Source organism: Equus quagga, chromosome 7 (assembly GCF_021613505.1).
Source record: "Equus quagga isolate Etosha38 chromosome 7, UCLA_HA_Equagga_1.0, whole genome shotgun sequence".
Taxonomy (NCBI): Eukaryota; Metazoa; Chordata; class Mammalia; order Perissodactyla; family Equidae; genus Equus; species Equus quagga.
The window spans coordinates 23,870,691-23,885,148 of record NC_060273.1 but is presented as its reverse complement, the minus strand read 5'-3'; the positions used below and the strand labels follow the sequence as shown (position 1 = coordinate 23,885,148).

Genomic DNA, 14,458 nt, shown 5'->3' with positions numbered 1-14,458 from the left:
TCCTACATTCTATGTGCTCACAGAACTGTAAGCAGTAACACCTTTTTCATTAATTCTTGACAAACACATACATCCTAAATCCACAGGAATTCCAAGAACAAGAATCTCTAAGAACTCTGCTTGTGTCTTCTATAAATTACATATAATTTACGAGAAAAAGAATCAACTCAGTACACCAGTAGAAATTAGATTACGGTATCAACTTTAAGAATAGTTTATAAGAAGACTGAATTCATTTCAGCTGCTTTTTGAAATGTACTACTGCAACGTGAGAATAATGGCAGCACAACTTCCACAGGTAACTTCTACATTTATTTTATACCAAAAAAGTTATGTGCAACAAATAAACATTCTTACATATTTACATTTGTTTTTACCAGTTAGCAAAACTTTGTCCTAAATCTCTGATAAAGAATATCTATATTAAAGGGGAAATGTGCCCAGTGAACTCCATTTTAAATGAATGTTTACTGTGGAGCTTAAAGCACTAGTAATAAATAATTTTGATGGAACACACTATACAGATGATAAACCTAATACTTAGGCCATGCTTAATACAGTTTTATAACAAAACACTTTACTTTTTCTGGGCTAATTTGTAAAAAAAAAAAATGTTTAACCAAGTAGTCTGGACTCCCACCCTTGCCCCCTTTTCTTTTATTGAAGGGTAGTTCTCACAAATTAGGAATCATAGGTGCTGCCTAAAATGTCTGAACGGAAATGTTCACCAGTGCTTGCATGTTGGGGGAAAATACACGAGGCCAAAGGTGACACTAGATACTCCTTCTCAAATAGGTTACCAAAAGTGATAGGTTTTCTTGTTGGCATTTATCTAATACTGATTTTCAAGACCAAATCATTATTCTCTGGTGTCAAGCAGTGGCACCGATCTACGTTATGAAGTAATTGCTGAAGATCTTTGCACTTTTGCTGATAGTCTTAAAAATAAATATAAATGAAATACAAGCAAACTAAAGCTAACAAATAGTTTTAATTTCACTGTAGTCTTGGTCCTATATCCTACCTAGTAGGTCCAAAGATCTCTGCTACCAAATGACAGATCTTTGTCTCTTTGTATGAAAATAGTCAACGCTTTCAACATCTTTAAAAGTAATGGATTTAAGGAGAGGCTACATACATCAAGTAAAAGTAATTCCTGGCACACAGCTTGTTAAACCTGAGTTATTTCACCAGAGGTTTACCCTCACTGACAGCACTAGCTGTGATGAAAAACCAAATGAAATCCTCCAAACCATCTAGATTCCCTAGAATTCATCATCTAACCACAACTCTTATTTCTTCAAATGATATGACTATCAAGTAAATAAGAGGCTTTATTTGTTGTAAATCATTTTGAAAACCAAGAAGCAGGGAATTACTGCCAAAAACAGAAATTCAATTTCTTCCCTAATCTGTTCTTCAACGTTGGTGGCGAGTAATGTTGCAATGTTTAAGTATTCAGTCTAAAATAGTCATAACAATCCTCAAATTTTATAAGACAGTGTTTCCCCCCTCTTCTGGGGTGGAATAGAGGATGTAGAGGGGAGCCTAAATTCTCCCAGGGCAAAAACACCAAATAACACCCACCAGGGTTCTGTTGCTTACTGAGAGGCTGGCACTACAATGCTGTTACTTCAGGCAGCACACGTTCATCACTCAGTGAGAAAACGGATATTAATTCTACTGGGATCACAGGAATGTGGCAAAAAATTTTGTACAACTGAAACAGTGGTGTTTTCCCCAAGGCTTAGGAAAGCAAACGAAAAACTTGAAGGGTCTGGCTGAACATTTTTACGTTTTCTCATGTAAGAGTTGAAGACATTTGCAAGAATGCAACACCAAGACAAGCTTTAACTATACTCTGCTGATTGATACAAAATATGATGAAAGACCATTTTAAATTGGGACACGAGGAACTTGTTTAGCACAACCAGTGTTGTGTATACTACATAAGTCTTAACTATTAAGCCATTTCTATTCTAGCTGAGAAAAAAGAACCAGTAAACCGCTCGGTAGAAGTGGAAGCACTGCTACAAGATGCTCTCGTTGTACACTTCTTCAACATTAGGACTTGTTTCTCCATCAACACCAGACATCCAATCAATGCTTTCTATTCTTTTAACTTTAGAAACAAGAACAATACATACATAATAATACAGGCATTGAAATATTCACATTCATGGGAAAACATAAACCTTGGTGAAGTCTGAATTAAGCTATCTTTTACAAAACTGGTTAAAACTGGTTAAGAGTTCATTACAATTCAGATTTTACACTTGCCTTGGGCGTCAATTATGACAGTTAGTTGGAAACTGCTGAACAGTCGCTGACTGTGCGCCTTACGGCTTACAGAGCAGAACCTGTCCCTTACCTTCACAAAGAAGGCAAATAAAGCACTCAAAAGGTACCGGTCTGCTTTCAACAGACTGATTAATCCAAGTGGAAGCAAACACTGCTACCACTTCTCAATCTAGGGAATAAAATGGCCATGCAGAACCTTTCCGATAGAATGTAAGTTTCTACTTCAGGGTAAGAAAGGAAGGAAGGACACTTCTGCCCAAGTTCAACACACAAAATATTTGGTTTGCAATTTAAGACAGAAGGCACTTTTAACATTCTGATATAAGATGGTGACCAAAGAAACATACTGTCACAATTTCATTTCAGTTTATTCAAACCACTTTTAAAAATTCTGCATTTGTGCAGTTATTAGAAAGAGGAGTGATGCCATTACTGTATTTCACGTTCAGATATTTCCACCTATAGTACTCCTCCTGATGAAGCAAACTGAGCAGTGTGTCAGCCCTAAAGTTTACAAATCCAATATGTGACTCAAACAATTAAACTAGACATCCGATTAGTTAGTGCAGAAAGAAACAGGGAAAACACTATGGAGCTACCCAAGAGCATCCTACTCTGGAGTGACTGGGCGTACACTGGGTATTGGAAAGTCATAATACTGTTGGGTTGACTGGCACCAATGTTTAAGGAAAAATATCTGCGTGAAAATTCAACTGTTGTAGGAGACTTTACCTAAAAACACCATATTAATATTTCCAGCTTTTGTCCAAAGAAATCTACCCTTTTCCCATCTTTAGTGTCCTGAAGGCCTTGGACTTGAAGGTCTGTTCACATGACTCATTCTGTAAGGTTCTAATTGATCCAATTTTATGACTAGACACAAGCTTGACTTGAATGTCCAAACTTAGTTTCTTCCTTTCAGAGGAAGGAGATGAAAGGGAACCAACCATCCTACTACTTTTGCCTTCAATGCTGGACCCACAGCTGTCAGTACTTTTCACAAGATGCTCTGTATGGAGTCACTATTTTCACTATTTCTTCAGTCAGTGTTGAGCTGACAGTTCTTCAAGGCTACACTTCAGCTAATCTATACAGTAAGTTCTGCAGGGATGGGTCCAATATTTCTACCTTTATTTACAAATATCACATAAACAGATTCTAGTTGAGTCTATATGTTTAAATCCATTGGCTAAAAACATATTACATAGTGTAAACATGGCAATATTTAATACAATATCTATTCTAAAATATTTTCATGTCATGATCACATTTGTTATACCTGAAATTGAATTTATACACATTAGAGAATTACTAGCAATGGTTGCTCACTTTACAATTGAGGGAAGGGGGCTAGGGCTACATTTTATTATTTCAGAAACATCTTCAAAGTAAAGTTAAAGCTTGTCTTTAATTGGCTCGTCATATCCTTTTTTTTGTATTCATATTTAAAATGAAGACTGACACAGAAAATAGCTAGGGCCCTTCTAATTTACAAGATTTTTAAAAATCAGTTTAAGATTCTTAGGGAAAGTGTCTGTTGTGAAGAATAAAAAAAAACTTCTGCAAAATAAACTTAATGGAAAAAGGGACTTCAAACTGTCAGTTAAGAGTTCGTCAGGCTGTCAGTCCTGCTTGGGCTGCAGTTGCCGTTTCCAGGCCTCATTTAAGTAAACTAGTCGTTTGTAGTTGATGATAAGAAGAATGAAGTTCAGCATGTAAGTGATGACGCAGATGATGCAAAACTCCTTCAGCACAAAGTACAGAATGTAGGCCAGGTACAAAGACCCGATGACAGACACGATGGAGGACGTCATGAGGATTAAAGCTGCGACTGCACTTGCTGTCATGCCTGCAAGAGAAAGACACTCAGTTCAATCGGACCTTAACACTAGAGAGAGAGTTTCTGAGTTAAACGGATAACATTTTGTGATTTGCTGCAGTGTTAGAATACTGATCTTAATACAAAACACTAGGAAACTTGAGGAAAAAAACTACTGGTCTGTTTTGTTAAGATTACGCAGGTTGACTGTGCACACAGGATACCAGTTTATAGCTGCAATATTTTTGACTTGTCAATATTCTAGATGAAATACTACTTATTTCATAAACTAGCTTCAGTTAAGGCCCGCAAAGAAAATATACAATCTTGCAAACACATTATACAATGAAGCTGATTTCTAAAATCGACAGCCCCACCTCTCCTAATGAATAAAGGAATGTGAGGAACACAACTTTCTCTTCCAAGCCAGGACACATTTGGTGAGAACCTCCCTTGGCCTTTTCATATAGGTTCCCTCTCTGTGGACAGTTTTTTGTTTTCCTACATTTAGATCAAATTTATCAAAAATCCATAATGGGAGATGATTACACCAATATGCTGCTGAAGAAGGAAAAAAAAGATCATGATAAACAATTCAGAAAGAGCTCACCCTAGAGCATAAGGGAAACCACATTTGGCCAGTTGGCCACATGTGGGTCAAACCAGATCAAGAAAAAAGGCAGTTATGTGTGCTAAGCTTGGGCTCTCAAGACAAAAAACTTGCCTGAACTCTTGATGCTATCCGACCTCTTCACACATATTGTTTTGTAATCTCCTGTAGCCAACAGTATTGAGAACATGTGCATTTATTTTCAAGAACAGAGGAGACAGCAGAACATATTATACTACCTTCCCACCCAACAACTAATGGATAAGGATAACAGAATCAGGAAAAAATAAGAATAGGTGGTAGTAGGTTTGAAGAGGTTAAGGAGCCTGCTGAATGAGAAGTTGCCTGTGGGTTGCAGCCTAGCCACAGGAGCCCGACTTGCCCACAGGACCAGTCAGTACTACAGTATGATGCTTTAACAAGGCTTTTCAAGACTGAAATGCTGTTGGACTACTTATGCTAGGGACTTGCAAATCTGAGTGGCCACTTGCTTTCGTAAATAAAGATATACTGGAACCCAGCCACGTTCATTCATTTATGTAATGTCTGTGGCTGCTTTCGCACTAAATGGTAGAGTTGAGTAGTTGTGACAGCCAGCAAAGCCTACATTATTTTCTACCCGGTCCTTTCCTAAAAAAGTGTGCTGACTTTACCTATGCTAAACATCAAAACCTCAAAAATTAATGCTGTCACCTTAAATTCTGTGTAAGAATGTTAGTTTCAAAACGATATGGACAAGTTATTTTTCTCTGTGCCAGTCTTTTCCTTAACTGTAAAACTGGGATAATAATAATTTCTCCCTCCTAAGACTGCATGTTAAAGGAGCTAATAGGTATGAAGCACTTAGAATGCTTGATAAACACTGGCTGTTAGTTAAATACTGTTACACTAAACCAGTCTTAATGTAGTGTGACTGGTAGCTTGGGATAAAATTCCCAATGGAATTTAAAATGTGCAATAATTCTAAATAAATGATAGTACAACCAAGCAATGGAATATTTTGCAGCTGTTAAAAAGAATGAAGACACTTCATGTACTGGTATGGAAAGATCACCAAGATATATCACTTAAGTAAAAAAAAAAAAGAAGAAAAGTAAGTAGTAGAACAGAGTGTATAGCATCTGCCTTTTATAATTTAAAAAATGAGGCAAATTAAGATTATATATTTGTATTTTCTTGTATATGCCTAAAGAAACTCTACAACAACAAGCTCTCAGTTGGGTATGAGAGGCAGTGGGGACAAGGGTGAAACAGACTTCACTGTATAGCATTTTACATTTTTTTACCTTTGGACCACGTGAATGTATTATCTATGGAAAAATTAAAAGTAAAAATGCTGTATTCTCAAACAACTTAGAAGGGAGTGAAGATGATATGAGCTGGAAAACTCTGTTAGATAAGTTCAAATGTGCCTCCAATGGTAGACACTGACATTAAAAATGCATGTGAATGCATAAAATGTTAATAGAAAAAATACATCTGATTTAAAATGTGTAATGATGAAATTAACAAATCAAATATTATAAATAGAAACTTGTTCCACCTCTATCTCTAAAAATTAAGAGTCAAAAGTGTTTCTTAGGCTATTTTAATTTGGGCTTATACTTTATATTCTTCTTTAGAAATCCAAACAAAACAAATGGAACAAAAAGTTCAAGTCTCACCCCTGGCCCCCGAGCACCAGATCGTTTTCTGTGCATTCTATGCACATATATAAACATTAGTCGGCCTGTGCCTAGTGCCCACAATTTGCTGCTTTCACTAAGCTATGTCTTGCCCTTTCCAGGATATACATGTAGACCTACATTTTCCTGTAATAGCTACACAGTGCTCTCTAGTATGGATGTAACCTAATTTGGTCAACCATTATGTCTTGATAAGCTACTTCCAATTTTTTGCAATTCTGAACTGTACTGGTATGAATATCCTTGTGTATATTTTTGTATTTCTGCAGAATATATAGATATGGAATTGGACAAACTTGATAGGATACTGAGATAAATTTAGATTCACAATTTACCTCATGACAAATCAACTTCAGCTAGACAAGAGAGCACGGAAGAGCTGGCAGATAATAGGGTAAAATATTAACAATTGAATGCAAGGGCAAAAATGGAGGGATTTAACTCTAAAATTATAAAAACTTTTGTACACTCAAAATTCACAAAACTAACATAGAAAGGGATAAAGAATGGGTAAAATGTTTGTAACCAATATGAAAATGGACTATTATCAAGATCCCAATAAGTAAATTGGCAATAAAAAGAAATTAAAATACAGTAAAATTAAAATAACGGCTACTAATATCTAACTATTGAATTAGAAATTTTACAGAAAACACTTTTTAAAAATGAGGATGGATGAAGCTTCAAGGAAACATGACAACTGAGGGAAAAGCAGTTTGGTAATACCTATTAAAATCCATATAACTATGTTTTTTGACTCATTCAGCCCATATTTGGAAATTTATTTTGCAGAAATAATTCAAAGAGGGATGGGTGTGTCTAAGGGGGACTTTTTTTTTTTTTTAGTTTTTATTTTTTTTTTATTAATGTTATGATAGATTACAATCTTGTGAGATTTCAGTTGTACATTTTTGTTAGTCATGTTGTGGGTACACCACTTCCCCCTCTGTGCCCTCCCCCCACCCCCTCTAAGGGGGACTTTTTAAACAAAGTTGATCACCGCAGTGTTATTTAGAACATAGGAAATTTGAAACCTTGATGTCAATAATAACAAAACAAGATAGACAACAGTTCACATAAAATTAAGTGAAAAAAGCAGAAGACAATGGAAATAGTGGACATGTACAGGAAATGGAATTATGAATATCATTTACCATTAATGTTTACTCAATGCATAATATTTTAAAATAGCTACAGTGCATACAAAATAATAAGGAAAAAGTTTTCCAGGCAAGACTGTTTGGAATAATAATCTGCCTGAGTGGGACTGTTTTTCTGGACATCATGGGATGGTGCTATCTCTGATTAAACACCAACAGATACCAAGCTCAGCATTAGTATTTTCAAAATCTTAGTGAACCAAGTTTTTACAACACAAAAAATGTGCTACAAACTAGTGGTTCTGTCATTAACATATGCTTTTATTTAATATAAAGACACACTTTGGGGCAAAGACCCAAAGTACTAAATGGAAAATAACAAAACAAACTTATTTTTATATTGCTGTATAAATACTTACCAAGTAATAACTGTAGTATATAAAATATAAGTCCAAAGACACTGTTTGGCTGGTTTAATACACCATCCTTTCCAAAAATGGAACCCAAAAGACCAAATCCTCGACCCCATCTGTAAAATAAGGAAAACCAGTAACCCTATATTTGAGCTTTCCTATTTTCAAAATGTAAAGTTATCTGAGAATGTCATGCCAATATACCCATCTCAATCTCTAAGCTGCCAATTTCCATGTAGTCTCTTTTCCCAAAGGTAGAACAAAGCATTCTTTTTCTGATGGCGTTAGTATTTGCAGAGGAAGGGCTCTCTCAGTCTAAGCCAGGGTGTCTCAGCAGCAGCGCCACTGGCATTCTGGACTAAGCAATTCTTTGTGGTCGGGGACTGTTCAGTGCATTACAGGGTCCTTAGCAGTATCCTTGGCCTCTACCCACTAGATGCTAGTAGCACCCTCTCTGGGGGCAAATTCACCCCAGCTGAAAGCCACTGATGTAAGCTGTCCTATTTCTTCATTTAAAGTATGTAGACTGAAATGGTGCTTTCTGAAAATGTCACCAGGATGTGCGTTAGGAATCATATCCTGGGAACACCTTTAAACGTAGAATATCAGAAGTTACAGGTCCTTACTATGATCCTATCTCAAGAGTAAAAAATTGATACATTGTTTGCCCCATCAGTTTTTATTTGCAGTTTAACTTCAAATTTTGTATTGATTTAACATTTTCAGAATCTTTTCTTATTTTTAAAATGATTATTAAATTCTGATATAATAAAATTTGATACAAGTATCAAACTAAAATTTCCTTAGGATAAAAACCTTAGGAGATAACTTTAACTCTGAATAAGAGTGCTTTTAAAACACCAAAAAGAAAACAAACAGTCAGGATTTTAAGTCTTTAGTGAGGCATTCGATGAAATGTAGATTTTGGTTCTGAAGACAAACTACCTGAAAACAAGGACCATTAAGTGTTTACTAGTCACACTACTTTAATAGAACTCAGTGTCCAAGAAATAGAGTGAAACCTCTTCATAATGATGATGTTGGGAGACAAGAATAACCCTAATTTTATAAGCAAGTGAGAGCCATGAAGATTTTTATTGTAGTTATATATTTCAAGGAACACAAAACAATCTCCATCATTTTCATGTATTCTTTTACACAACAAATACTTCTTGAGCATGTTCTAGGTGCGCGTATGGGTCAGGTCCTGGGGTCCAGGAGTGAACAAGTCAGACAAGGTGTTGTCCCTGTGGAGCTCATATTCCATACAGGGAGAATGAAAAGGTGAACAAATGACTAAGTTACCTTTAGAAATGGACGAGCCTATTAACAGATACACAGGAAAATTGAGGGGAGAGGTTATTCTACACCAGAGCTTCTCAACATTTAAAAGTGCATACAATCATTTTATTAAGATGCAGATTTTACTGCAGCAGGTCTGTGGTGGAACTTAAGACTCTGCATTTGCAAGCAAAACTAAACAAAATGCTCCAGGGGTGATGCTCATGCTTCTGGTCTGAGGACCACACTCAGCAGCCCCGCTCTAGATGGAGAAGCGGTGGAGGGAGCTACTCTAGCTAGATGGTCAGGGAAGGCCTTTTTCAGGAATTAAATCCTGAAGATGAAAAGCAATAAGTCTCATGAGGAATGGCAAGTACAAAGGTCTTGAGGCAGGAATGAGCTCTAAGCTAGCAAAAGGCAGCCGTCAAGGCTGACACAGTGATGAGGGGAGACTGATGAGAATGAGGCACAAGTCCAATCATTTACATTATTTATGGCCTTGTTGTAGGCCATGAGGAAGAGTTTGAATTTTATCCTAACTGCAATTGGAAGACATTCGGTGGCTTTTAAATAGGAGAGTAATATAAGCTTATTTATGATCAGTCAACTTTTGTGTAAAGAACATACTGCAGGAGGGCAAGAGTACAGAAGGGAGAAACTATATGTAATCAAACGTCTTAGCCCTGCTCATATGAAATAGAAATTCAAATGTAAATCACCACTTTTGGCAATGGAAATAATTGGACATACTGCCAAAATTATCATGGGTAAACAGAATTTTTATGTCTTCTAAGCACTGGCCTATGCCTAGTTACTCGCATAGGATCATGTAGCTATTTTCCTTGAAAACAAAGCAGTAGTCCACAGAATGAATACATCATTTTATCAAAATAATACATGCATTAAGGTTTAAAATCAAGTAACACAGAAAGTCTTATAAAACAAAAGAGAGAGAGTGCCTACTTCAGCCCTCTCCACAATCAGTTTGCATCCCCAGAGGCAAACACTGATGCCTTCTAACCAGTTTCTCTATTTACTCCCACATTTCTAAATAATACTCTGACATTACTAGTTCTTGATTTATGAATTCTAAGTATTATCTTCCGACTTTATAATAGGGTGGGCCAGAATGTTGCTTTTAGAAAAAAACCAACATTTTGTTATGGAAAGCTTCAAATGTATATACACAAAGGGAACAGAACAGTGTAATAACCTCATGTACCCATCACCCAGCTTCGAAAATTGTGCCTTTCTTGTTTCATCTCCACCTCTACCCACTCACCACTCAATGATTATTTTTAGTTTTTTTAAGGTAAAATTTGCATACATTAAATGCATAAATTTTAACTGTATAATTTTGACAAATGCACACACCCAAGTAATCCTCGTATACTAACTGTAATCCTGATATACTAATCCTGGTATAGTAATTCTGAAATAACAATAGTAAGGAACAAGCATTTAAGTACGTTTCATAAACAAACACCAAAAAAACCCACCCCAACACTGTATACAGTGCTTCCATCTCCCAAGTTAAACTCTGTTAGTCCGTTCCCCTCAATCCACATACCTCTCCACCCCTGGGGAAGAAATACACGACCGGCCAGACTTGTAGGAATCCAGCCTCAGAACCAAAGTTAAATCTCTGGTCCCCTGGATCAGAGTGCTGTGCTCTTTCCTTTAGGCCACATTACCTTATCAAATGCAATTACCATTCCAGCATTTTCAACCCAACAGAGTAATCGCTTAATTCCTTGATAAATACAATTAATAAAGTTCAATAAACTTTGATAAAGTTGATGTAATAACTGTTAGCTAGTCAACTCCCAACCAAGTAGCCTGGGACTACATAAGATTATTTTCCTTGGAAAGGTGAACAAGAGCAGACTTTCATGAATGACACTGTACTTAAAATTGCTAAAGGTGGTATGAGTAATTTAAAACCTTTTAGTGAATCTTTTTTTCAAGTTGGAACATTTGAAAATACTGTAGTTTTCCCCCACTTCTAAAAGTTACACAGAGCTATATGAAATATATTTTATGTGCTAACTTTATTCCTAGCTTTATCTTAGTTTGTAACCACTTTCTCTTTGTCCCCTCTATATTCAAAATTCTATTATACTTATCTCCAGAGCTGCCCCAAGTAATTTATGGAATAGGGTGAAATATTAACCAACTGAGCAAGAAGAAATGTTTTCTTAAAGTAATAGACACTTATACAGATGTTCATTTTGCTTCAGTATAGTAACATCAATGAAATGATTATGCAAAAGAGAATTTTTCTTTAGTCTTTGTTTCTAAAAAAAAAAAGTTTATTTTTGACCCAAATATCCCTTGAATATTTTATATTTGGGTGCATAAACAATCAACATCACTTCCCTAAGGTATAAATGAGAAATTGTTAAAAGGTTTCTAAATACTCCTAATTGTGCCAGAAATGACAAATCTTAAAACCAATAGCTCTCCAGTTTCGGTCTCCTAGGTCCCTGAGGATAAATCTAAGACATTATTTGCGTCCTTCACTCTCATTCACTCATAAGTGCATAGAGGAGTCTCCCAAAGGCTACATGCATGATGTGTGACACTGCAAGATCGAATGCAGGAGCTGATGTGAGAATTCAACAGTCTTCTGTTACGGCACACACTAAAGAGATCTGCAACAAGACAAACAATGCCAGTCTTTTCATTATTTTGTGTGTGTGGGTTTGGGAAAAGCATTTTTCATAAAAATATTTTAATATCTAATGGGTTTATTGTCATTTTTAAATGAGTGAATACATATTTAAATAATTTCTCCATTTTTAATTTCTAATACAGTAACTCCCTAAATTCGACCACTTTCAAAAAAAAAATCACAGTTCAGACAAATTTTTAACACTGGGGTGGGATTAAGTAAGGAGAACTTAAAAAATAATTAAATAGACATAGAACAAACAATCCTAAAATTTGTATGGAACCACAAAAGACCCTGAATAGCTAAAACAATCTTGAGAAAGAACAAAACTGGAGGCATCATGTTCCCTGATTTTAAACTATACTACAAAGCTAGAGTAATCAAAACAGTATGGTATTGGCATAAAAACAGACACACAGATCAATGGAACAGAATAGAGAGTCCAGAAATAAAACCACCCATATATGGTCAACTAATTTACAACAAAGGAGCCAAGAATATACAATGGGGAAAGGAAAGTCTCTTTAATAAATGGTGTTGGGAAAACTGGGCAGCCATGTGCAAAAGAAAGAAACTATGCCACTATCTTACACCATACACAAAAATAAACTCAAAATGGATTAAATACTTGAATGTAATACGTGAAACCATAAAACTCCTGGAAGAAAAGAGGTGGTAAGCTCCTTGACATTGGCCTTGGCGACAATTTTTTGGATTTGACAACACAAAAGCAAAGGCAACAAAAGCAAAAATAAACAAGTGGAACTAAATCAAACCAAAAAGCTGCTTCGCAGCAAAGGAAAACATCAACAAAATAAAAGACAACCTACTGAATGAGAGAAAATATTGCAAATCATATATCTGGATAAGGGGTCAATATCTAAAATATATAAAGAACACATACAACTCAATAGTGAAAAAAATAATCTGATTAAAAAATGGGCAGAGGAGGGCAAGCCCGGTAGCATAGTGGTTACGTTCATGTGCTCCACTTTGGCTACCTGGGGTTCGCCGGTTCAGATCCCAGGTGTGGACATACACACTGCTTCTCAAGCCATGCTGTGGCAGGTGTCCTCAGCAAAAAGGAAGATTGGCAAGAGATGTTAGAGCTAATCTCCTCAAAAAAAAAAAAAGGGCAGAGGATCTGAATAGATATTTTTCCAAATAAGACATACAGATGGCCAACAGGTTCATGAAAAGGTGCTCAACATCACTAGTCATCAGGAAAATGCACATCAAACCACAATGAGATATCACCTCACACCTGCCAGAATGGCTGTTATCAAAAGACAAGAAATAAGGAGTGTTGGCAAAGATGGGGAGAAAAGGGAATCCTTGTTTCTGGTGGGAATGTAAACTGATGCAGTCAATATGGAAAACAAAAAATTCCTCAAAAAATTAAAAGTAGAACTACTATATGATCCAGCAATTCCACTTGTGGGTATTTACCTGAAGAAAATGAAAACACTAATTCAAAAAGTTATATGCACCCCCATGTGCACTGCAGCATTACTTACAATAGCGAAGACACGGAAACAATCTAAGTGTCCATCAATGGCTGAAAGGATAAGGAAAATGTGGTATATATACAATGGAATATTATTCAGCCATAAAAAAGAATGAATCTGGCCATTTGTGACAATATGGATGAATCTCGAGGGCATTATGCTAAGTGAAATAAGTCAGACAGAAACAGATAAATACCACATGATGTCATATATATGTGGGATCTAAAACAACAACAACAACAACAAAAAATTGAGCTCACGGATATAGAGAACAGATTGGTGGTGCCTGAGGTGGGGGTGGGTGAAATCAGTGAAGGCACAAATTTCCAGTTATAAAGTGAGTAACTCATAGGGATGTAATGTACAGCATTGTGACTATAGTTAGTAATACTGTATTACATATTTGAAAGTAGCTAAGAGAGTGTATCTTGAAAGTTCTCATAAGAAAAAAATTTTTCCTAACTATTTACAGTGACAGATGTTAACTGGACTTATTGTGGGGGTCATTTTGCAATACATACAAATACCGAATCATTACATTGTACACCCGAAACAAATATGTCAATAAACCTCAAATAAATAAATAGTATACCTTCTACTAAATTACATTTTAAAAAGATTCCATGGCTATACTATTTGAAAAAGGAAGCAAAAGAAATGTTGGTGAGGATGTGGAGATACTGGAACCCTTGCACATTGCTGGTGGGTAAAATGATGCAGCTACTGTGGAAAACAATTTGGTGGTTCCTCAAAAAGTTAAACATAGAATTAACCTATGACCCCAGCAATTCCACTCATAGGTATATACTTAAAAGATTTGAGAACAGGTATTCAAGCAAGTACAAGTACTTGTTCATAGCAGCACTATACATAACAGCCAAAACATGGAAACAATTCAATACCCATCAACTGATGAATGGATAAACAAAACATGGTATATATCCATACAATGGAGTATTATTCAGCCATAAAAGGAATGAAGTACTGATCTATGCTACAATATGGATAAACCTTGAAACCATTATGCCAAGTGAAAGAAACCAGACACAAGAGGATACACATTTTAT

At 35.9% G+C, this 14,458-nt stretch overlaps 1 protein-coding gene across 1 annotated transcript in view; it reads right to left on the bottom strand.

The window, feature by feature from the left end:
- Positions 1 to 2,650: 2,650 nt before the first annotated feature.
- The window catches only part of VKORC1L1 (vitamin K epoxide reductase complex subunit 1 like 1), a 69,514-nt gene continuing 57,706 nt past the window's right edge, over positions 2,651 to 14,458 (bottom strand). The window contains exons 2-3 of the mRNA XM_046667140.1: positions 7,935 to 8,044; positions 2,651 to 4,150 (exon numbers count right to left, since the gene is read on the bottom strand). Coding sequence (XP_046523096.1) covers positions 3,924 to 4,150; positions 7,935 to 8,044 — 337 coding nt within the window. The 3' untranslated portion in view covers positions 2,651 to 3,923. The remainder of the gene's footprint in view (positions 4,151 to 7,934; positions 8,045 to 14,458) is intronic.